The 26,894-nt window shown below is 36.0% G+C and overlaps 1 protein-coding gene across 2 annotated transcripts in view; it reads right to left on the bottom strand.

The window, feature by feature from the left end:
* jph1a (junctophilin 1a) overlaps window positions 1-26,894 on the bottom strand; it is a 39,867-nt gene that overhangs the window by 3,334 nt on the left and 9,639 nt on the right. For both annotated transcript variants that reach the window (XM_088402221.1, XM_088402222.1), the window contains exons 4-6: window positions 10,524-10,642; window positions 2,156-2,880; window positions 664-760 (exon numbers count right to left, since the gene is read on the bottom strand). In XM_088402221.1, coding sequence (XP_088258347.1) covers window positions 680-760; window positions 2,156-2,880; window positions 10,524-10,642 — 925 coding nt within the window. In that variant the 3' untranslated portion in view covers window positions 664-679. The remainder of the gene's footprint in view (window positions 1-663; window positions 761-2,155; window positions 2,881-10,523; window positions 10,643-26,894) is intronic.

Raw genomic sequence — 26,894 nt, 5'->3', positions numbered from 1 at the left:
CCAAAGTCAAACATTTAGTTATGCTAACATACTTTAAATCGATGAAATTTCAACACTTCACAATGTTGACTATTTTTGTTGTTTTAAGTCATTTATTTTCTTTAACAGACTTTAACAGATGCAGTTGTAACCATTTAGCTTCTGTATTTAAAACTAGTCCTAAACGTTGGCTGCAACATTTAGTTTTTTAAAGGAAGAAACGTGCTGTTTTTTTCTTTTTTTTTTTTGGTCAATGACCGCCCCCTCCCAGAAAAGCAAAAACGTTAAAATAAAACATTGTCCATTCTGCCTGTCACTGGTTAGCTCAAATGTGTGGTGTTTTCCATTTCAGTTTACCAAAAAACCTTGCTATAACTCTATACATTAGCATCTTTGAGGCTATCGTTAGCTGTGGCTGAAGTTGCAGGGTGCTTTGCAGTCATGTCGTAGTCTAAACTTTACTTTCTTCCGTGGTAAGCAAGCTCCTTCAAATGAAGAAAGCGTACTATGCTACCTTTAAAAAATGTGCAATCAGGATGTTTTTTTTCTTAAAAGTTACATTTACAATCCATTGGCCCAACAACTGTCACATGCTTTTTCATTTTCGCGTCTTCGTGACGTGAAACCTTTGACGAATCAGGACTTTGGAAGCTTCACTGTATGTAGAGTCAAAACATAACTTACCTAACGATGAGCACTATCATGTCAGAAAATGGACAAATATAATTGCAAGGCCGATATTCAACAGCATTACCATAGCGACAAGGATGGAGTTAGGACCCTGTAAAACAACATGAAATTAATTACAATCTGTGAACATGTTTGAGGAAATGCTTTAAGTCAGTGGTTTTCACCCTCATTTCAATGACGTACCACCTGGATTTTTTTCCAGCCAAGTAACCCCTAACAAGCGTTTTTGCATGAAAAAAAAAAAGAGACTCAAAAGTCTGTGCCATTCATGTATGATTTAATAAACCTGGGAACTAATCTTGTAGTGATACATCTGAGCATGTTTTATTCAGTAACTCCTGAAGATACATGGTGTAACATTTATTTTTGGCTTATCTGTTGGCTTATTGTGGCATGACTGACAATGGGCATATGTATAAAACCTATCCAAATAAAGGCTTACAATATATTGCAAAGGAATCACTGGAACACAGTTTAACAAGTTGCTTAGTGTTCCAATTATCTTGCTCTTAATTTGAAATAAAGAATGTACTATTCATCCCAGAGCATTACATTTGATTAATCGACACCTGCAGAAAACATGTTAAAATCATACGTACCCCTGAACTGCCTTCACATGTGCTGTCTCCTCCCTCATTATGTTGAAATTTGTTGACAAAGTATCAAAAAGCATAACAATTAGCGGAAAGTAGAGTTGCAATGCTTAATCAACAAATAATCGCTAACCACTTTATTTAATGAAAATTTCTGATTATAAATTAATCGTTTAGACCTAAAATTGTCTAAACGCTCAGAATTTCTGAGCTTTGACCGGAAATATTCTCATATTGTATGAGTCCTCAATGAAAGCAGACTGATGTGTTAAACAGACAATAAACATCTGCTTTTACGTTGCAAATCAATGATCAAATTTTTTGCAGATTTTCTGACTAAACCAACAACTAAATAAGAAAAAAATATTAGTGCGTTTTTTGCACTATTAATTTGAAAACTGTAGTTTTTAATGAAGGGATAGAAAACACATCGTAGTTTAAAAATTGATTCATTAATCAATCAACAAAATAATCTGAAGAATAATTGACTGAAAAAAGTTGTTTAGCCCAAATGGGAAAAAATATTTTTCATGCATGAATGTCAATGTTGTTCAACATTCATTCAAAATATAATCTCAAGCAACATTTTACATGAAAAAATGCTGGTGCACCAAAAACGAAACAGCTACATGCCAGGGAAAAACTTTGGTGCATACTTTCTAATAATTCCTTGTTTTATAGATTATTCCTGGTTACATCCTATTGTTTTATGTGGGCACTTTCTTTGACCAGGCACAAGTCATAGGGTTCACGAACAGCCTCATAGGCCAATGAAAGATTATACAGCAAGCTAGTTCATGATGCTCAATCAGTGGTAAATATGCAAAAGAAAGTCCAGAATCAACATCCACATACTCTAAGGATAGAAATTGATTACAAACATTAATACTCACTGTTTCTTCTGCGGTTTCTGCAATCTCCATACTGGCTTTCTTTGTGTCTGCGAGGCTCTTTGGCTTTAGGGAATCTTGCTTCCTGAGTTTCGGGTCTCCCTTGCTGTCCCGTATGGAGGCCGGCTTTGGAGAAGGGGTACTAAGAGACCTGGATTGTGGTGGCAAGCGTGCCAGGGCCTGTGCACTTGGCTCTGCTTCAGGGTCTTCCTCTGGATCGGGGGGTGGAGGGCCCTTCACAGGGGCCTTGACGTAGTAACTGTGGTACTCTGAATGAAGCTGGCCATTGACCGGAACTGAAGGAGGATGAGCGGGAGCATCAGGCGGAGGGATCGGCTGTTGAACTTTTGCAGGTTTAGGGGGTGCCTCGATATGCATTTGAGCAGGTTTGGGGCCATCAGGGATGACAATTCTATCTTCTTTGTTCAGCTTCTTGCTAGAGCGTTCATCTTTGCTGGTTTTATGAGCGGACTTCTCCTCCTTACTTGTTTTACGGAAAGGGTGCTCGTCTTTACTGGTTTTGTGGCTGTGGTTGTGGTGGCCTTTCTTCTTGCTGGAGTGGGGCGAGGGGGGAGGTGTGCCCACAGGACTATTCAACGGGGAATGAGGAGGGGTGGTACCCTTGCGGTAAAAATGGGGAGAATCGCTTGGCGAGTCTTCTTTCTTTACAACGGGGACCTCTTTAATCTCCACGGGCTCTTTAAACTGCTGTTTTACATAGTCAGGCCCTGCACAAGTGACAAAAGGGATTTAGGATAATGCAACACTGTTCGAGGTGCCTGCCTCACCCCAAAGAAATAATAAAGATTCTCATTTACTGCAAAAAATAAACATAAAACAGTCCGAAATGTATGTTATTAAAAAATGCACAACTATAGTTAGAATAAATGTACTTAAGTTATCCCACATTTACTCCCTTTGTATTTTAAAGCATTTATTCAGCAGTATAGCCTTGTTTGAATCATGAAAATATTGTCTGTGGAAGCAGCGAGCATAAGAAAAAAGGAGACATCGTGACCTCATGATCTGTGGTTGGTTGGTATGTTCTTGGAAAAGAAGATAGTAGCCACTGTACAAACTGATAACAAATAGTAAAACATACACACACATGCACACACACACACAAACACGTACACACCACTATTGCGTGTTGATTGCCACGTCGCCGCCATGTGTGCAAATCCTTTAGGGAGGCGACGTTTTGTAACTAGGGCAACTCTAATTAATAAAAGAGGACTCAACAGGATGTGTGGGCAAAGCAGCAGATTTGTAACTGCTTAACATATCTCTGTCGTTCTTCTCGCAAGCAAAAAGAATCAAAAGCCTCTTGTCTTCCTTCATTGTGCGTTGGTTATTAAATGTTCTAGGTTGCCTGAACCTGACAACTATACAGGTTGTGCATGACCGAGAAAGAGGCAACCAACATCGTGTTACATCAACGGTGTACTGTGAAGGTAAACTTTAAACTAATCACACCAAATAATGTATGGATATCAATGCAATGATAATATGCTTTTACTATGAAGTTGGCCTTCGCAGCGGTGGTTGCTATCAACTGACTAGACACCTGACAACTCCATTTTGATTGCCATCACATCACATCTCTACCAACATCAACACGCCCCCATTGAAAAATTATATTCGATCGCCGATTAAGGAAGCTAAAAAAAAATATTAGTTAATTACACTGTCATTATACGGTACAGCACAAGTCTCTAGCATTAGCATTCACTACTAACTATGTGGTGCTTTCAAATGCAATCGGGTATTTTAAACACTATCTATCTCTAAAATCTGGCATACATCAAGAAGAATGATTGGGGTGGAATTACAGGGATATTTTGCTGGATTACAATGAATTAATTGTCCACCAAGTCACTTTGTTAGTTTAAAATATCTATTCAAATAACAATGCTTCTATCTTCCATTTTAGTGGCTGATATGTCAACGCTTCAAAACAAAGAATAGACTAGCAGTTATGGTCCACGTGCTGTTTTATTTCTGGAAAAAGGCACTTTTCCTATAGTTCAAATCTTGATAAATGTTAAAATAAAGAAAGAAAAAAAAGAAACTTTAATGTCTCTATTTGTCAGTGCAAAGCAAACTGGATTCTTTGCACATTTAAAGATTGAAGGAGAAATCATCGTCATCCTGAATCAAAAACCGTTTTGATTCAAACATCAATTCTGAAGACCTAGACCTAGAAAAGAGAATGCAATCGAATCATAAGAGACTCAAAGATTCCTAGCCCTACATTAAATGCTCATAAAAATCCCATTTGTTTATGTTGTCAGCCATATTTTCTTTAATAATGCTCAAATGTTTTTATCCATGCATTTGTAGTTACAGAAAATCTATTTTATTCCTCCAAAACTGGGAAGCGCAAATCTATACCGACAATACTAACAGCAAAAAATAAATCATAAAATCAGAACAGTTCAGATGGCTTGGGAGATAACCAATCCTTGAACAGATGCCAGTTCTATTTAAAAAAATGTTAGCTAGTGTCCAAGAACTCACACCGAGAGAGCAGCGGCCTCTTATCTAACTCCTCCTGCCTCATGCGAGTATAACTGTGAGCTGCAAACTGTGGCTAAGCATTATTTCAATAACATGTTTAAATAAAACTGTAAAGTCTTAAATTTGTTGACATGTTTTACTTCTATGTTCTATAAAGATAAAAATATTTAGACAGGGGATGTAACGTCAACCTACAGTAAAAGTTATTTCTTGCTCAAGCTCCCCATCACACAAACATGCAGTACTTAGATTCGATATTAGATATTCTCACTGTGTACTTGAATGAACTCAGAAACTGAATGTAAATGTCCACCTCCACGTGTGAAAAATCACACTTAATTTGCAACTTTGTAATGTGTCACTCTAAGACTTGTTGTTTGTCTTAAAAAGACTATACAGGACATGGACAATGCTACTTTGCCTAAATTGCCTAAATAAAAAATGTTTGCTGAGAAAAAAAAGAAAATATTGCCTTGATGAGTAGATTTAACCCTTCACCTCATTTTGATATTCAGTACACAATGAAGGATTTTATGTTTAGTGCTTTAAATGTTAGTGCGTTTAGCATTGACTTAAATCATGGGGCTAGGAAACGGATTATCCCACAGATTGATGTTCGTAGATCTATTCAGATGCAATGCTAACAAGGATTCCCTGAAAGAAAGTGTGTCCAATTTCATATTGCATTGATAATGTTTTAAGCTCTCATGTTTGTTGCAATATCATTGTTTATTATTGTAATTGGCATTTCTGGCAGATGTGCATTGGGGCTACAGGTGAGTACATATTGTCATACATTGTATGTCATTGTCATACCTGGCAGGATAATCCGCACACATTGCATTTTCAAATGAACCGGAAGAACCCTTCATTGCTTATTTGAGCCATAAAATGTGATATACCGGTAATTAGTAGGGATACATCAAAATGAAAATGTCTCCCATATTCCACAAATGAGAAATGCTTGGGTGAAAATAAAAAAAATAACCCCCCCCCCCAAAAAAAACAAAAAAGAAAAAAAAACATTGCCTCACAGAAGCTAATCAACTTCAGGAACGGACTGAAACGTAGCAGCATACTGCTCAGGTCTGTAAATGATTACTGAAAATAAAATATTTTGTAAAAAAACAAATAAAAAACAATCAGCATCAAAATCACGCAAGAATTCAATGAGTTGATTTGTGAGTCAGCTAACGTTTGCGCTGATAAATTTATGGTCTCCACAGCTAGCTAACATCCCAAGTACGTATTCTATGAAGGCTAAATCATGCAGTATTCATGACTTGACTGTCTTGACGCTAGGACTATTTTCTCTGGTTTGAGCACATTAAGCATATAATAATTGATGGAGATTTATTATTATTACTATTATTATTATCAGCTATGTCAATATTCAAAACTTTAGTTTTATTATCAAATGTCATTTAAACTGCACAGTGGGGGTAGTCGAATGAGGTTTCAGATTTGCTTCAAGGATTGGATGTTATGTTGTTTGAGTTCTTTAGAAGGCAATTTTGGTTAAAAGAGAGGTGTTTAACTGATTCAATCCTAAAGACATTTTTTTTTATCTTAAGAGTCCAGACATTCATTCCCAGAGCTGGGTAAGAAATTCAATTAATATGATTAACTTATCATTTAAAAAAATGAATGGGTATAGTGAATGGGTGGTTTACAAGACATGTTTAAAGTAGGTACTATCTACTTAATGGCATTTTGAGGGACAGTCCACTTATTTAGCCTTTTTTAGAGGTAAAACAATATTTTGTCTATAATTAACTGTTTTAGTCTTAGTCAATTTTAGACTCTCTTTTCGCCTAACACTTGAAAATATTTGCAAAAATAATCCAAACATACTTGGGATTGAATGTCTGAATTTCTAAAAACGTAAACTCACGTTTTGGGGATTGAATGAGTTAAGAAATGGCAAGTCAGTGAGCTTTCAGCCCTATGTTGACCAAATGTGAGGCTTTTTGGAACTTCATCTTCCCATCACTACACTCAAGTACCCTGTCTAATATTCATATATACATGTATATTAATATATGCACTCTTTAATTATTGCACATGCATAATAGACTTTTCATTTTTGGCAAGGGCATGTAAAATCACAGACAGAGGGGGGCGCCATATATGAATCTTCACCAGGGCACCACATTGGCTCAGGTTGTGTGTACCTATATTTTTGTCCAAAATCAACGTTAAAATCATTTAAAGTGTGACACCTGCTGCAGCAGTACTCGTAAGAAGCAACTGCTCGTTTCAGCTTCCAGCCTTTATGCCTCGATCTTAACACACCTCCACTGGGCCAAACAAGGTGAAGAGTACCCCTCACCACCCCCACCCGCCTCTGGTGACCGGCTGAAGGAAGGGACAGCTGCGCCGCGTCAGCCGTGGCAAGGGGGGGGGGGGGGGGGGGGGGGGCTCCTCTTGAGCGCACTGTGATGCCAGCTATGTCTCCATCAGACGGCGGCAAAGACACGCTGGCAACAAATATAGCCCAATTAACGTCACCATGAGGGCCCACGCCCACTCTCGCCCTCACAGCCCCCCTCCAGGGTGCTGTGTGTGAACCAATCATAAAGGTCAGGGTTCTGTTCTCTGTGACCCTATTTTCCCTTTTGAAGTGAACACTCCCAATGTGGGTGATAATCTGCAATGAGTCTGAAATGTCAATTACAAACAACAAGGGGTTTAGAGCCCTGGTTGCTACCCAAGAGGATTTAGCATTAAAACCCGAGGGACTGGGGAAAGTGAGAACATTTCCATGGCAAGGTAGCTAGAAAATACATCAAATATTAAAGAGTTCCCTGAAATGTAGTCAATTGGCCATCTCTGTGAAAATATTGACGAGGGTGGAACAATATTGACTGTTTTAGTTGAATAGTGATTCTGGCAGAAAAAAAAATACTGTTTAACAATTAACTCAATCTCTGCAAGCCATTTTAGAGATTTTTTTTTTTTTTAATACCCACACAATATTGTGTTTGATGATTACAGATACACGGAATCTACCAAATGAAAGCATAGACTCTTTCCTTTCCGACTTGATTCGTACATATAAAATAGGTTTCTCCCAGTGGACTCTCAAACTGCTTTGATCTCTTATCTGGGGCATTGTTTTAATCTACTGTTGGCTGTACACGACTAAAGTTGTTTCTATGTTAGACATTTACAGCGGCGCCGAATCAGATTTTCCCCCCATCCGCTGTTGACAAAAATGTAATTGACAAGCAGGCGGTGAATGAATTAATAGCCGCTTAATTAAAACATTTACAAGGAATAAAATCACATCTTGCTCCAACGCATTTCAATGAGCATCTGATTTTCACCAGTCGCAGGCTGGCTGGCTATCTATTCACTGTGAATGACACGGGTCAAAATAGCTTACTTTTTGGTCCATTTGTGTTTGTATTAACAGTAGGTGAATGTGTCCTAGTGTTAGGGTTACATTTATGCTTCATTTATGTTGCATTATGTTCCTTCCTTGCAATGCTCACCTAATCATTGCATATAAAAGTTAAGATTTGCTTTGTTTTGAATGACATGGTCACAGAATGACACATTCAATGATACACTATACTGTAAATTTTAAGGATTCAAGGTGATGGAATAGATTTAAGTGTCATTAATAATGACAGCAGTTGTGGACAACTGCAGTTAAAATGAAAGGTAAACTAAATCTGGCCAATTATTTTTGGCTCATGGTTGAAGGACCATAATCACCCAATTTTAATTGCCCCTTCTATTAAGTGCTTGATGTGTTATCATGAGCATAAAGCTCAATGCATTCATTTAAATGACACAATTCAAATAGGTGTAGGAGGTGTATCATTATTATTACGATTAAGTCTTTGTAGAATCATTTAGTTTAAAGAATGTATTCAAGTAAACAGGCCCTTCATAGTTACACATTTAGTGTGGGCGGGAGCCTTTTAACGGCCAAGCGCTAATACAAAAGCTTGTCTTAAGATAACATAACACTGACTATGACGCCACCACTGAAGGACAACAGTGAATATTCGTTGGCTTTTATTTGCTTGTGTTCTCTCTGAGGTGGTTGTCATATAAGCAAACAAAGAATAGGGGAGTGTGTTTGCACCCAAACATGCAACCAAAGGACTAAATGAACCAACAGCAAAGCAGAATACCATCTTTGGATTCTGTGAGGTTGAATTGCCCTGCACACTTTGATGATGACATTGTCCACTCCCTCATTCATGATCTCACTTAAAAGACAAGGACACCCTCTCTGCATAGTCTTGTGGATACGTGTGATGACCATCGGTTTCCACAACACAACAAATGGCTCCACAGAGTTTGCGGCCAGAGTGGAGCATCACTACGGCTTAGTTGAGGGGACGCACTCAAATGAGTACCATTTTCAACGCGTTGGTCACTCACTATTTTGTGGTGCCTTCTGGCATGAGCCCAAGGTCATGCAACTCATAGGCCTAAATATACTGCACAGTGGGAGTGAGGGTGACACGCCTCTCTGGTACACATCAGACAACTCGCAGCTATAAAGGCGCTGTGTAATGAATGGGTCTCTTTTCTTTCATGTGCATACAACAGGGCATACATAACTCAACATAGACTCACTGGTCACTTCTGGTAAACGTGAAATATTGTGTTATCGAGCTGTAGCAAAATGTAAATAGATGAAAGTAAAGAAGGTCCTCAGTTTAGCGCACCAGAGTATTCTAATACTATTACAGTAGTAAAGTGACATTTATAGTTTATATTTGCATGAAAACACTTGGCCATGGATATAATAACCAAATGCAAAGTATTAAGAGCAACAACAAGTGAGAGTGTTTTTGTTAACTAATCTTCCAAAAATATTGTAACATTATTTTTTTTGGTTATCATTAGTATTTGTTAAAGCTTCACAGGTAAAATATCTGGTACAACTTTTCTAGTGATATAACTGCATAGTGCAAATGGTCATAAAGTGGCTGGTTAGAACAGAACCAGAATATCTAATATATACTTCAAATAATATTTAAAGGTATCTGTGAAGGGAATCATATATTAGGTTGTAAAATTAGGTAGTATCTCCAGAACTGACAGTTATTTATTTACATTAGTATTTTTATTAGCTCTCATCAGACTGGGCAGTTATATGTAAAGCTATGCCCAGTAAGTATTCATGTTAAAAGACTCAATTTGTTGGGCTTTGTGCTTTCTTTACCTTTAGTCTTGAATCAAGCAGAAACAAAAAATGTATTCATCCTTCTATTTTATTATCATCACGTGGGTTGTGATCTGTGTTTGCCTCAAAGCAAATGGAACCTTTTTCTAAGATATGATTCACTTCGGTGATTACCTCTCTGCTATAGTCCTAGAAACATTGCATAATATATTTCGAAAAGTGTACGGTATTTTAATTGTTAGAATAAAAAAATGACACAATTACTACGACACATTTGGATGGCTTCAGGCTGAAGCAACTAGTCCCCTAGCTGTTGAGAGCACAAACAAGGCTTCCATGCAGAATTCAGCTTTGTCTTTGGCTCAAACACAGCCTTACACTGTGGCACATTTGTAATCCTCTTCATTACTTCTCAATTGCCATTTCAGTGCTAGAACAAAGAAGCTGACACTTTTGTGCTCACATTTCAAAAAGTCACAACCGCACTGTTAACCTAAATTAAGACTATTTATTTGAAATATGTTGTTCACTACTGCAATTGACTACCCGCCCAGCTAAAATAAACTTGATGTCTATAACATGCAACCCCAGTAAAAACAGAGCTTTAACAACTTTAATCGTCAATGGCAGCAAAAAAGTTACAATCATGGTAAAGTGAAAGTGTTCATGGTACTTTAAATAGCTTGAATATTTTGTTACCTGGTTGGTAAAAATTTGGTGCAAGTTCCCTAGCAACTGCTCTGGCGATTTCGGCATCTTGCACTGCAGAGATGGCGGCCTGGTCTGCGGCTTCGCTCTTAGTCCTGGCGTGGGCCGTTCTGTAAGAGAAACACAACACTGTAGTCACCTAACAAGCAAAGATACGTCGTTTCAATAATGTTATATAGTCCATCCTCATACAGTGTCTCATAAAGTGAGTACAGCCGTCATAATTTTGTAATAGTCATGATCAGGCGCACCAAGAACCCCATTCACACTAACGAGCCATCTGGCACCAGGAAGGGGTGATAGCTATTTGATCCCAATTTGGATATTTTCATTTATGAGTGTGCTCATGTGTTGCCAGTGGTTTAGACATAAATTCACTCAATGCCAGCTATCTTCAGACACCCTTATATTATAGAAGAAGAAGAAAAAAAAAACACTATAGTACCAGGCATTTAATGTCTGGTCTATGAAAAGACATATAAATACGTCTTCGGGATTTTGAAAGCACTGTGACTAAACACTACTTCACATTGTAGAAACATTTAAGTTCTTCAGTATTGTCTACTGAAAAGCTATAACAAAAACAGTGCTATTCTCTTTTGTGCCTTCATTTAATTCCAACTCATCTTTCAGCTGTATCTTTTTTTTGGCATACCAACACAAACCCTTGCGTTTGATCTCACATCTAAAACCAGAATTTATTTCCCTCCCAAATGGAGTGGATGCTCCAACCATAATGCAGTCAGCAGAAGTGTGTATTGCACATGTGACAAGTTCCTAAATGTTCTACAGTGGGCATTGATGCAAGGGAAAAAATAGACATCCATCCTAATGCCAACAGTAAAGAGTGGTAGCAAATCCTCAAGCTAAAACCATCACATAAACCTGGCTTGTGTCTACTGTGCTATGGGCAAAACTGCCAGAACAGGGGAAGAGTATATTATCTTTTGGGATCAATGCAAGCTTAGAGTTAACCGAGAAATGTACTGTAACGTGACCATCTTAACAAAACGCTGCCATGAAATGCCACTACAATGTCACCGGAATTCCTCCAAATGGAGACCTAATCAGATCAAGCGTCAATTAAAGCCTTGGGATTTGAAAGTCATCATAGAAGCATGGGCAGCTGTGCCCGTTAACATCCATCTTCCTTTCAGCATCTTTCCTCCATTGTCCAATAACAATGACAAAAAAAAACCAAAACAAAAATATAATAATAATATAATAATAACATAATAAAATATAATAATAGTAATTATATATATATATATATATATATATATATATATATATATATATATATATATATACACATATATATATATATATATATATATATATATATATATATATATATATATATATATATATATATATATATATATATATATATACATATCTTGTGTTAATTTCATTTCATATTAAATTGTGAAAGTATTTATGACTCTTCAATAAAGCAATCAATTCAAGCAAAAATGTAATAATTTTTAAATTTGTCAAATAGACCCACATAACCCTTGCCATTTTAAAAGAGCTTGATTATTTAGACACTAAATATGTGGCAGTAGACGGTTTGAAATTTACCCATTGAGTATGAGGAAGTGTGCAATTTGCAATTTCTATTTTCTAAACTTCAGTATAGCTGAAAAATAACAAATATATTTGCTGTCAAACTGAATCTGTTGGTGAATAAAAAGGGCACTTATGTTTGGATGAAAAGATTTTTTTTGTGGTTTTTTTATGCAAACATTTTGCAATGAGGGTCCTTGAAAAGTTTTCTTTCTAAAAGGGGTCCCTGACTCCAAAAAGTTTGAAAACCCCTGGAATAAAAGCATTTAAGCGTCTAAATCATTGGTGTCAAAACATTTGATGGACTCATAAAGAAAAATCATAGGATGCAAGGGCCACTGAAATGTTTTACTTTAATTTATCAAGCAAAAGAAAACAAGTCAGTCCGGCAATTTGCTTACTTATTTATATATTAGTTAACTTCTAATTGAACAGCTTTCTATCAAGTAAATCGTTTAGAATTTTACACAATTTTGGGGGTGGTCAGTGATCCTGTAACCCTCTTAATGTATGCTCCTGCATTCATAGTCAACCAAACCCCATCTCCACATTTAGAAACAAAACACGAGCACTCTGCCATAACCTGACCATTTTTAATTGCGGTTTCTTGGGAAACATTTATGTGATATGTTCACAATTTGAACTCAGAATAGAAAGTGAAGGAAACCAAACTAAAACCTAACCCTAACCCTAACCCTATTTGCTTGTAAAGCTCAAAAATGACTAATTATTGAACTACAAGCAAAAATGATATTCCTTATTCCCCTAATTAATAATTATCAATTGTTTTGAAAAGAAATGTTGTTACTGTTTGATTTTTCGTCGTTCATTATATATTTGTATTGTATCGTATATTTTCTTATTATGTTTGCATATTTGAAAAAGCTCTACAATATATAAAACATATTCATTAGTAACAAATATCCTTTTTATGACATGATTTGTCATTAGGGCCACCTAATAATGGGTGGTGGGCCAAAAAATGCCACCCCACCCGGCCATAGTTTGGACACCATTGTCCAAAGGTTTGAATGTGAATATTAATGGTGGTATATCTCCTGGAAAATGGATGGAGAAATTCATCACAATTCATCAATTATTTACATATAAACAACAACACTGATGTAACATGTAATTTAATGTACACACACAGCTGCCTCCCTCTATCCATCTATCGGTCAGAGTGACCTTAATGGACAGATGACTCTATTTCAGACTTGTACTGAAGGATGTCCTGTTTGTGAGAGGAGCTTTATTAAAATGCATGAGGAGCCATATGCCAACGGCTCGATTTCCTCCCCAGAAATAAATCGGTGCATGACCCAGAGACAGAGGACACACTGGGGCTGTATTTTCAGACAGACTACATGGTCTCTCGAGAAGCTTGCCACTGACCAGCTGCAGATGAAAATGTAAAAATAAAGTCGCTGAGAATTTCGCACTGTCTGAGTGACCAGCCCTTTTAACACACAGTGCTTTATTTGTTACCGTGAAGCACGGAGCAATGCTATATGCTGGGAAACTAATTTCTTTTTCTGTGTGTGTGTGTGTGTGTGTTTTTTTAAATGAAAGACTGGAGGGGAAATAACCACTTAGACTACACACAGTGTAACATCAATAGCTAAACCCAATCCGCTTGGCTGTTTGTTGTTCATGAGATTGAGTTACAACTGCAACAAAAAACATGTTAACATTTCACCACCTCTGCTCTGGACTAAGTGCAAAAGGGACTTACTGAAATGAATAAAGTTACATCTCATGAGGTACGGTACTTGTTACTATCCAAACCAGACGTGAATACATGTCTGCGTTTACTTCATGTTTAAAATGAATGAAACGTACATCCGCCACATATGTAATCCCCAAAGAAATGTGCACGTCTATTTGTGAAATGCGTGAAATGTGCGCCTGTATAAGAGCAGGCATGAATGTGCTATGAGTGTACACACCATGGCTGTGATACATCCATACAGGATTGTAACAGTTCTCTTTAGGTAGCACGCCTAGCAAATCCCGGAAGTGACACAGACTGTTCCTAGACAGAATGTCTGCGGGTGGGAGGTGACAGGCAGAGAAAGATGGGAGTCACTGTGGAGCACAGTGAATCGGAAGGTGAGAAAACATGAACGCTTGGAAAGTGGAGATGGTGACGTTGGTCAGTTGTATCCCCGGTGATGCTCAGTATTCTGCTAAGGAGCGTTCAGAATAAACAACATGTTTGTGTGTTTGGGTGTATAGCAACACAATGGAAATTTCTGAGAAATGACGCTACAGATATAGAAGGCGTAGACTTCAGTCTGAAGTGATGTCTGTGCGTTATCGCTGATTCAGTTTCTTCCTTACAGTCGATATGTAAGAAAATGCAGAGCTACCAATTTGGTGTAAACATTTTCAACTGTCGAACTCGTTTGAACATACGGTACTTGCAAATATGCTTGAATGTACATGTGTAGTAAATACTAAGAACATTGTATTTTTCCCTATGCATTTGATTTATGCATACAACATATCCTGTGGTACTATAGGAAAAAATGTTGGGAAAAAACAATAAAATATATTATAATAAATATATATTACTAATAAACAATGTTTACTGAATTTTTTATTGGTGTGTTGTACATCAAATGCTACAAGACAACAATAGGTAGACCACAAGTACATTTGAACGTACTTGCAAACACGTTCAAACGTACTTTTGGTCTACATACTAAAAACTTTTTTTCCCATAATGCCATGGGGTATTGAATTGTGCATGCAACATATTTAGTGACATTATGGAAAAAAATGCAGAATGGGCAAAATAAAATGAGTAACAAAGCCTAAAATATGATGTCAAATAAATGATGTTTACGTACTTAATTTTCATAAGTATTAGTACTGTATATTCCAGGCCAAATGCTAAAAAACTGCATTTTTATTTAATTGCACATGCATTCTGGGAAGAAAAGGTCAAAAGGATAAAGTAATAAAACCATAAAAATTACTGATAAATAAAGTTCACTTACTACATTTTCAAAAGTATTAGTATATTTAAGGCCAAATGCTACTTGGCATGTTCGGATCAATCCCTGTGGCACTAGGGGAAAAAATACCACATTTTTAGCATTAAGGCTACAAGTATGGTGTTTGATTGTATTTGTAGCCTATTTACTAAAAACACACAATGCCACAATGACTTGCGCATGCAACACATCATGTGAAATTATGGGGAAAAATTGCTGAATGGACACAATGATAAAACAGTAATAATTATTTATTAGCAATATTTACTTAATTTAATTTGATTGATTAGTATGTTGTAGGCAAATGCTAAACAAAGCTTTTTTTTTTTTTTTTTTTTACTTGCACATGCATAAGTCAATTCCCCGTGGCATTATGGGGAAAAAAAAATTGGCATTCATTCTATAAGCATGTTTGAACATATTTGAAAATACATTGAGGACGAGCTGCTCAAAAGTTCAATTTCCCATGATTTATCAACATGGAAGCAGGAAGTAGATCTAGTTCCTGTATGGCATGAGTGTGAAAAAACCCAATTTTAATTCCTTTTTAAATTGATTCATCATATAACTATGACAAGTGTGTGATCGGCATACGCATGGCCGAAACAATTGGCTCACCAGAGTGAACAAATTTGAATTTAGAATTGATCACGTTTTACTATTAATGTGATGGATTTGTCTCGCAGATGTATAAATCTTATTTCATGGAACCCTGACTCTGGTTGGTAAGAAAAACCTTGGCCACCCCATCGAAATATTTCTGACCCTAACGTGCAAAAAAGTTCCATTTTAAATTCAGAAAATAGTTAGCTTCTGCACATAGTTTCTGCACCTGTTCACGTCTTCTTTTGAGCCCTGCAAGCACCTTGCACCCTGTGGTTGTGGGCCGGTATTGCTTCCAAGCAAAATAAGGTGCAGCGTTTCAATGTTAAGCACCCATGCACGAGGCACGTCCACAAGCTCCCACACACGCACACTGAGCATTTCTAAATTTACTCTACGCTTACATTACAGTCCTTGCTCAGAGCATTCCGCCATAAATATTTAAGTGGCCCCAATGAGTGCGTGTGTCATTAAGCTTCAGTCCATCACTCATCAACTGGGCTGTGGTCTATGTGAAGATGCTCCCTTTCACACACATGCTGACACAGCTCTACACTCCGAAGCCCCTCCCTCTCCCATCTCATTTTCTTTCCCACATATCTCCCACCCGTACAGAATGATAAGTGGAATGCTGACCGGTCCAAAGTATAATAAGCCAGAAGATGAGTCTTGACCTGGATGGTGGTAAACATCAGCTCTTGAAAATCTTTCATTAACTTCCATCGATCTCTTTCATCACTCAAGTAAAAAAGAAAAAAAAGTTTTCTGTCGGGTGCGAGGTCAGATTTCAGGGACAGTCACCACTTGAGACGTTTAAGTGTAATGAAAACAGCGACGGGATATCGGAAACCTAAAAAATATTGAGGTACTGCATATATTATCGGGATAAAAAGACATTGAAATAATGTTTTGCAACTTTCCATGAAATGTGATTTATTCATGAAAATTTTGAATTATCCACTCAACCAATCCATTCAGCACATTAAGAAAGAAAATAATTGGTTTTAAGGACCATATATGTCACAGTTGCCATCTCAACTGCTTGCTAGATTTTTTGGTTTTTAATGGAATAACTTAACATTATAACATGTACAACTCAAAGCTGTGCTGTTGCTACACCTTACACAAGATTAAGATAAAACTGGTCACTAATTTGATATTTTCTGCAGTACAGTATTTGCAATTACACAGTGAGTCCATAGATTGGAGTAGTGTATTTCTTAAAATAAGTAATATTCTTCCTATTTTGGCCTTAATTATACTCTGTTTGCATGAGAGGCTCATATTTTAAAAGGTACTGATATTTCTTATACCGGTAGCTGCCCAAACTAAATATAAAATGATTTATTTTTGTGTTGTTTATGGGAGGATTAATATAATCGAAAAAAAGATACAATTACAAGTGTGACAGTTCATCAATTAACCATCAAGTAATTGAGAAGCATTTTAATAATTGATTACTCTGAATTAATTCAACTAAAATTGTCCAAATGCTCAGCATTTTTAACAGAATATTTTCTCAGTAAAATTATGATCATTCACAATGAGACATTTGCAACCATCTGATTTTATTTTGGAGAACAAAGATGAATATTTTTCTGATTTTCTGAAGTTCCAAATAAACCAAATACAAAAAAACCCAAACATTTTTTCAGTCAATTAAAACATGTTTAGAACATTGATACCGATTAATTGACAAAACAATTACCGGTACTATGAATCAAGGGTAAAGAATCATGTGATGCCCTTTGTCACTTTCGTATACTGTGCCTACCTACAATTGAGGTCTTATTTCATGCAAATTCAGGATTACAAAAGCACAAGTAATGTTATTCGAGACTAGCCCAAACCAATTCTGAAATGATTCTTATTTTGTTCCTGTGATGAGGTTCCACATGACCAGAGGGGCACTGGAGTAAAACGAAATGAGACATTTAAATGTATGAGATGATTGCTGTCACAAGGAAATAAAGTAACGTCACCAATTTACAAAGGGAACCTTGTTGTTGTAAAATTAAACTCGCCATTAACATATAATCTTGTGTTTTTTGGGTATTGGATATTGGAAAAAAAAGAACACAAAATAATCTGAGACAGACTACTGATTTTTGAAGATATCTATGGAATAAAAATGTCTGCACAGTGTGACATGCGTGTATTTGGGTGACGCTTTGGCACATGTCCAAGGCTCACAAACATGCACCTGATCTCGGTGGGTGTTGTTGAAAAGACGACACTCTATCTCCCGGCTGGGATGATCCTTTTGCTTTTGATGACGGCGGTAGCAGCGCAGATTCACATTGCTTTTTGTGTCAACACGGTGAAAAATGAGCACAGCTGATGCAGCTAATGACACCACAGAAGGGGAGCGGGGTGACTGTCAGAGGAAAGGGGTAAACCATGCAAAAAAATTGATGGATTCATATAACTGAATTTGTTGAAATGTTTTTTTTTTTTTAGCTTGATAAAGATTGGGCAATAAACAGAATTAATTTGATTATTTTGTTATTTTAGAAATCGAAGATATGCTTGGCTCAATCGTAATATTGAGATTTTTCAAAAGTAGTCGCATTTGAAGAGATAGTCCAAATATTTAGCCATTTTTAGGAGTAGAAATTAATCTTTTGTCGATAATTACCGTAAGACTTTTAGTACCAGCCATTTTAAGGCATTCCTTTTACCTAACACTTGAAAATATTGGAAAAAAAATCTCTAAGTAAATAATAACTGTATCTGCAATTAAATGACAGATCTGAGATGAGACAGAAATTAGTTACTTTGATAACTAATGGACAATTAATACTTTTAAAAACACTTTCACATGCTGCTGACTGAAAACCTCAAATGGCAGGCAGCACAGGTCATTTTCAGTCAATAGCAAGTAGAAAATGTGTTTTTAAATACATTTACATAATACATTTATATGATAATAATACATGATAATAATATTTTAATATGATAATAGTCCATACATCCATTTTACAGAACTGCTTATCATCACAATTGTCGTTAGCTTATTGGTGTATATCCCAGCTGTCGGCGGGGGACACCCGGGACTGATTGTCAACCAATCACAGGGCACACAGAGACACACTCACAACCACACCTAAGGGCAATTTGGGGTGTCCAATACAAGCTAGCATGCATGTTTTTGGAATGTGGGAGGAGACCATAGCGCTCAGAGAAGATCCATGTGAGCACATGCAGAACATGCAAACACCACTTTGCAAGACTGGGGCAAGCTGGAATTGAACCTTGGAGCTCTGAACTGTAAGGCAGACATGCTAACCAGTCTTCCACCGTGCTCCCCAAGATAATATTTAGTGATCAAATTGATTGTAGGCAAAATATTAACTTTTTGTTGCCAAAAAAAGTAAAATAGACTATAGACTATTGCTTCAAGCAAAAGCACAAGCTAGTGCTAAAGCTAATTTATGAATGCTACGTTTGCGTTAAAAATAATTTAAAATCAGTCTTTATCATTTGTCTGAATATTATCCACAGTTTTTTTTGTTAATAAATCTAAACTATAAACAAAATTTTGGGGGTTTACTTTTTCTATCAAAATCAATAAAAATCATAATTATGCAGACTGATAAAAGAAAATTATTTTTAGTCCATATCACCTAGTCGTGCTATAAATAACTTTTTCAGTTAAAGAGTAAGTATTCTTTTTTTTTCTTATTTTATCATTTTAAATGTTTATGCGTATCCTTCAAAAGACATTTTCAAAAAACTATATTTTTTACCTTAAGCAGCAGTCAAACGAAGTAGCCAACACACTGTTGTGCTTGATCAAACTTTTCATCATTATATTCACGTCTTTGTAAAAAGACTTCTTTCATCTCTGCTACTTACAAACCAGATCAACAAATGTTGATTGGTGAACAACAATGACAACACTGATGGAGTATCCATGGCAACCAGCAGCACCAACACTTGAGCAAGCGGGCCAACCGGGCATCTGGTGTGTATTAATGAATTTGCAAATGAACAAAACCCACGCAACAGCCTACTGTACGTCTACAGTGGTACACTGCCTTTGCAACACACACACACGTACACCCCCCCACACACGCAAGCGTTCGTTCTCTAGATTTGAACAAGTGCCACTCCACTGCGTACACCTTGTTAAGCTACATTGCTTGGAAGAGTAAAAGGTCACATTGCCAGGCAACCGCTTGAGTTTAAGGAACATTTTAATCACAGTCAGTGCATGCACACTGGCTCATACATGGACACACTATATCTGCTCAGCGCAATCTGTGCGTGTGTGATTACAACAGGGGCGGCAAGCATCACGAAGGGATCTGAAAAAGCGATACTGTGAAGCAGCAAGAGAAGCGATAGCTCCATAATCCAATCCAGGAACATCTGGAGCAACGGCGTCCGAGCCAGCCAATCAGAATGGTTCAACAGAATTGACAGGCCGCGCACAAATCCGAAGGTTATGGATGCACAGAAACATACGAGCAGGTAAAAAAAAAAAAAAAAAAAAAAAAGGACGCTGCAAATAAACAAAAGAGATTATGTAACAGACGCTTGAGGCTGCATATACTAAAAGGAGTTTTGCTTTGAAATGCAAAGGAGAAACGCTCATTATCCAACGCTGACACAGAGTACAGATTTTTAAGTAAAGCATTCCTAACATCCAAACGAATATATTCTTACTATGAGAAGGACATGGAATTTGCCTCTTTTTTTGAAGTGGTACTAAACTTGTGTAACCATTTACAGCAGGCAAGTAAATATTTTGTCTAAATTCAATTAAAATAACACCACATGCACTTAAGGCTTTTTTGGTAACGACCAATCAACGTTCACCTGCTTTCTGTATTTGGCCTAGTGTTCTGAAGCTGAGCTATGATTGGTTGTTACCTGAGCCTTGAGTGTACCATCCATCCTTTTTCTACAGCCGCTTATCCTCACTACTGTCACTGGCTCGCCGGTGCCTATCGCAGCTGTCTATAGCCAGTAGTTGGGGAATCCCCTGAACAGGTTACCAGCCAATTGCAGGGCGCACAGGGACGAACAATCATTTATGCACCCAATAAAACCTAAGGATATTTAGAGCGTCCAAAACACCTTCCATGTATGTTTTTGACATGTGGGAGGCGAAAAACCACATGGGCATGGGGATAACATGCAAACTCCACATTGGAAGGCCGGAGCCAGAATCGACCCTGTGACCTCTGCACTGTGAGCCGGCCGTGCTGACCACTCGTACACCGTGCTGCCCTACTCCGCTCTGAGTACACATGTGCAGAAAAAAATATTTTTCTTAAGTCCAGAAATTTAGTCCATTCCTAAATAACTGATTCAAATGAGAATAATTTTCAAGCTCCTGCAGAGCTTGCTGATGAGCTAATCATCTGAAACAGTTTGATACTTATGGGCTCAAGAAAGGTCTCAAAATGTCTGGCACTAAATGAATTAAGCACGTTAAGTAAACAATTACATACATATTTCATAAAGTAATTGATTACTTTGGGTACAAAAGCACTAAGTAATCAATTATTTTATTACTTTAGTACCTAAAGGAGTTGATTATTTTTAGTACTCCGGTACCTAAAGTAATCCATTACTAATCCTGAAACTAAGTGGTGTAGTACCTAAACTAACCACTTTGATAATTACCTAAGGTATTTAATTACTTTAATTATTGATGACCTAATATTAATTACTTAAGGACTTGAATACATAAAGTAATCATTTACTTTAGTACTTAAGAAAGTTTAACTAATAATTAATTAATTGACTTTGGATACATAGGGTACTATGGTAATCAATTACCTTAGATAATCCAGTACTACAATAACAGGTTTCGTAATTAAGCGCTAAAGCAATTGCTTACATAATCAATTTCTTTTTCTTCAGCTAAATTTCAACTCACCCAGTAAAACAGTTCTTAAATCAAGCTGATAAAATTCCTACCTTATGCTTGACGGAGAAAAGAGGGACTCAGTTAATTAAAGCCGATAAAAAAATCGAGAAGAAAGAATAACGTGAGGAATTTCGAGGGAATAGTTTATACTGCTGTTGGACTTCACATGATCCCCCTCAATTATCCTCTGTGCAGCTGGTTGAGTCACACCAATACTCCCGAAGAAGCATTCTATGAGCTTTCACTAGCCGCAGTCACTCAGTGTAATGGCATGTTGGTGAAACCTAATCCCATCACTGTCCCTTTCCACCTCACCCACAACAGTCTTACAGGAATGAAGCTTTCATATATTGTAATTGAATGTCAATAGATATGTCGAAGAAAATGCAACATTTCATGCAGATTGTCACTAGTTAAGACAAGGTGGAAAAGATACCAACTAATTCATAGAAGAAAAAAAAGTGAGTGGTGGTGAAGCTGATGTGCTCCAACATTAGGAAAAAAAAGCGTGTTTAAATACAGTACAATATAAATAATTTTTATTTTTATTGTATTATTAACTCATTTAATCACAAAGAAATAATTTTCCAAATGTGGCTAAAGGTGGTTCAAAGCAAGTACTAAATGAATTCAAAATTGACTTTAGATAATGAAGTGCTAAAATAATCAATTACTTTATGACATCAGTCCTTCAAGTACTGAAGTGAATTCAGTACTAAAGTAATTGATTACTTGAGATAAAATTATGTACTCAATTGCTCTAGAAATTTGGTACTACTACTGAGAACTACTACTAAATTATTCAAATACCTAAAGTCATTGATTACTGTAGTACTTAATTAATTTTGTAATAGCCATTTCTAGCCACTCCTGTAGACAAAAACCTGATTTTTTTTTTTTTAAGGAATACAAATAAGGATTTGTACCTGGACTAAAAAAAAAAAAAAACAACAACAACAACAAAAAACAAACAAAAAAAACGTAAAAATATGTTTTGGGGATTGAATGAGTCAATGACTCATTCAATTGGAATTATTTTGTTTTTTTTAATAACTACTTAAAACAAGTGTCACTGTCACTTTTAATCATGGACAATATCTTAATGTGCACATGTGTGTGTTGCAAAAAAAAAACTGTTGTTTTTTAAAAGACATTTTACTAGTTAATGAGAAAGATAGATAAAAAATTTTCAATAACAGATTTACTTGGAATTAACAAAAAAATCATAGTTTTTTTTTTCAATGACTGTTATAACTATTGTAAAATACACCTGTTAAAAAAAACAAAAAACAAATATGACAGCATATAAATTTTTAATTCTTCCAAAGTTTTCCATAATTAATCACAATTAATTGCAATTTTCAACTACTTCCAAAGAAGTTTACAAGAGATTTACTTATTTACTTTACTTACTTTATTTACTTTACTTACTATACACAGCAAAGTGTGCACATTTTTTATTTTACCAATGTACACACTTTTTAAAGTTAAACTACATAAAGGTTCACCTTTGTTTGTTGCTTGCCTGATAAAATTTAAATCTCCAAAGTTAACTTTGACAGCCCCAATTTTTATATTTTCCTGACAATTGTGCTAGTTTTACAGGCAATTGATTATGGAGGTCCCACTATACAACCATGACATTTATTAAAAGGTTTCTGGTTCTGGAATCATTTCTCATGCACTTTATAGATGGTGAGTGTTTGAATTTTTTTTCAATAAATTATCCAGTTTTTATGTTATTAATACATTTTTTCTTTTAATCACTTTTTTAGTTTGTTGCTTTTGTTAAAAACAAAACAAAACATAAAACATATTACGTATTATGTAAGTATAAAATTAATTTTTTGGGGGTGGTCGGGCCCAACTCAGAAGTAGGAAAAATAGACAGAAAATGGCAAGCTAAACATGCAATAGATATGATCACAAACAAAAATCCATCTAGTAGACGTTGAATTAAAAAAATAAATACATAATATTGCTGTTCCTTGACTTGTGTGACTTATAAGGAAGAAAAAACAACAGAGAATATCAAAGACTGTGCTTTTAATATAAGGCAGACTGTAAATGTTGCTTAGTGCATTTCTGCTACTTTGGCAGGTAAATAGTTAATTCCACCAGCATTAAATGTTTCCATAAACACGGTGCTTTATTACTTTTTTTTTTTTTTTACAAAATGCCCTTAGGAAAGAGAAAACCTTTCACAACCCCCACTCACCACACTGACTATAAATATGAGATTATTATCTATAAAAAAGGTATAATTATACCTAAAACTCTAGCCTTTTAACATCAACAAAATAAAAAGTCGCATGAATCAACTTTCAACAATTGTTAACTACTTTTTTTTACAGCATTTCTAAAGATTACAGGTGTCTAAAACTGTAAAAAAAAAAAAAAAAAAGAACTAGTCAGAATCTGTAGACTTAACTTTCTGTTAGAATCACTTATATCTGAATTCACACAGTCTTTACAAAAATATGAATTTAATAATTTTCCTTCGCACTTAAAAATAGTGCTTTCCAGTGCTTGTCCTATACTGAATTTGTGTGAATGGGTGCATTGGAGATCTTGCCTCCATCTCGAGATATCTAAAGAAATCTTTATTTATTTAAGTTTCCTCAAATACACACTAAGCATTTAATGTTTATTCAGTTTTTTTCCCGAAAGCAATGTTGCGCCATGTTTCGCCAAGCACAACACCATTATTAATCAGAAAACATTATTATTAGTGCTGGCTATTGTGTTTTAAAAGTGTATTGCGATATATTATAGCAAATGTGTATCGCGATATGTATTGCGATATTTTGGGCAATGAGCGATATATTAGACTTACCTAACTCAACATTGTATTTCAATACGCGAAGCACTAGTTATTATTAATCATAAAACATTTCTAGTTTTTCATTTATTGAAAAAAATCTCAACTCATTTTATAATTACAAAATCATTCACGGGCCGGATTAAACCTGTCCGTGGGCCAGAATCGGCTCGCAGGCCGTATTTTTGACACCTTTCTTGTAAATGAATAAAACTGCACAATGCAGATTTGTGTAGCAGAGATTTTTTTCAATAAACTAAGCTTTGTGGATGGACATTTTTTACACATTAAGGGTGGGGGTGGGTGGGGTGGGAGTATAAGTGTTTGTTTCGCCCTGGTTATATGTAGACAAGGCCTGAGTCAAACATAGTGGATAAATACAATTCAGACCATTGACATAACACTTTTTTTTCTCTCCTGGCTCACTGTATATTTTGTCACTTCATAATCAGATAGCGAAAATGTGCTTGGAGCTACCTCATTAAAAATATCCACAAAATGTTGTCACTGCACCTACATAATGTCTCTCTCGTTCGAATAGAAGGAAGTTCTTAAATCTTAATGTAACTATTTACTTTACATGGTTATATATAGAGGCGGTGACAATGACCAGCAACATTGTTTTATATGCAAGCTCCAAAATATTTGTTGAAACATGCACACGTACTTAACGCACATCGCTTTTGGAAGAGATGACAGCGAGGGAGACGGCGGCCTGCTATATCAGTGGTGTATATATTCCTGGCTGGTGCTGATAAGTCAACTGATGCCTTGCCTTATTTAGTCAGTGCACACTGTGCTGACACATGCTGCAAGGCTGTACGCTGTGTGTGTGTGTGTGTGTGTGTGTGTAAGATTGGAAACAGACTTAACACAGTACATTAAAACGGTTATTTGACCAGCATATTCATTTCCTGTGGTTCACACGTTCCAGTACACTGGAAAACTTCTACTTGTAAAACAAAACTGTCATTTCAGTAAGTTTGCCTGTTGGATAAACAAGTACATGAACTTCTTCAATCCCAAAGACATATTTTTAATTTTTTTAAGAGTGCTGACCAATCCCAGGCACTTATTTATATTTTGTGTTTTGCTCAAAGGTCTTAAATGGTTGGTACTGAATGAAGTAATTTGTTACTTGAGCTGACTAAATACTAGCGTAATAGAGCATTTTAGTACTTTAGTACCCTAAGTGCTCTTGCAAACCCCCCCTCAGGAAAGAGCACACTTTTCGTGACCCCCCTCACTCGACACACTGATTATAAATAGGATACGTACTGTATCTATAAAAATTGTAAAAGTATACCTAACCCAGTATTGTTTTTAACATTAACAAAAGAAAAACATTTTTTTACAGTGTTTATATGGGTTGCAACTTAGTCTAACACAGAAAAAAATAAACAAGTACATCTAAGTTCCCCCCCAGCATTTCCGTGTAGCCCCCCAGTGGGGCCTGACGCATTATTTGAGAAGCACTTAACTAAAATAATCTATTACATTAGCACTTAGGAACCTCAAATAATTTAGTACTAAAAATTGATTACTCATTTACTCAAAGTAGTTTTATACGTAATCACCTAAAATAATCAATTACTTTGGCATTCAACTCATTCAATCAGAAGTTCAATGTTTTTCAATGTTCTGAAAGTGTGAAAACTGTTTTTAAAGTAGGTTGTTTCAAACTGTTGCACTTAAATTTTAATGTTTTGTTTCAATGTCATGTATTATTTTTCTATCTACTGTATATATATTTTTATATATATTTTGTAAATATGTGACCACTTTTTATTTCAACACACTTTTTTTTAACAACACATAAAGGTTCCAAATTCATGTTAACAAGGTTTTATGAATTAATTTTAACCCTTTAAGTGCCAAAGTAGCAAAATTAAAACATGTATGTACAAAATGCTTTTAGCTCTAGCCATTTCTAACTACAACTTTTTGAAATATTAAAACTAAACATTTTATTGAAAAGGAATACTGTTTGTCTGTTTTGCCTGTTTTGGGCACACTGTTTTTTCTGTTTTGCTAAATACGTTGTTGTAGTATGATGTTATCACAACAGCTGTGCATAAAACACAAAAAATATATTGTGGTGAATAAAATAATTGAATTACAATGTAATTTATGGAATTACCACAACCTCCTTGGAAGCAGTAAAAAGACTGTACCAAAATGCTTTTCAACAATCTAACCTTTGGTTGTCTACTTGGTGGTCAAAATAAACCTTATATAAATATATCGCTCATGTTCTGGAGAACCTAGCTGCTGGTTAACCTTTCACAAGGCTGCAGAGCAAACAGTGCAATCAAATTGATGCACATCCTGTTTCACCCTGGAGAGTGGTGGACTACAAATGACCTGAATAGTCGTTGACATTGTGATTGTGCACAACAGCAAGCTCGACAATCATAACCACTTAATGAATAAAATTATTTTATCCGAAAACCCATATCAGAATGGTATATATGACACACGCA

This window comes from Hippichthys cyanospilos, chromosome 19 (genome assembly GCF_059441005.1).
Source record: "Hippichthys cyanospilos isolate Australia breed blue-spotted pipefish chromosome 19, RoL_Hcya_1.0, whole genome shotgun sequence".
In the NCBI taxonomy this organism is placed as follows: domain Eukaryota; kingdom Metazoa; phylum Chordata; class Actinopteri; order Syngnathiformes; family Syngnathidae; genus Hippichthys; species Hippichthys cyanospilos.
This window is presented reverse-complemented; position numbering and strand designations above follow the sequence as displayed.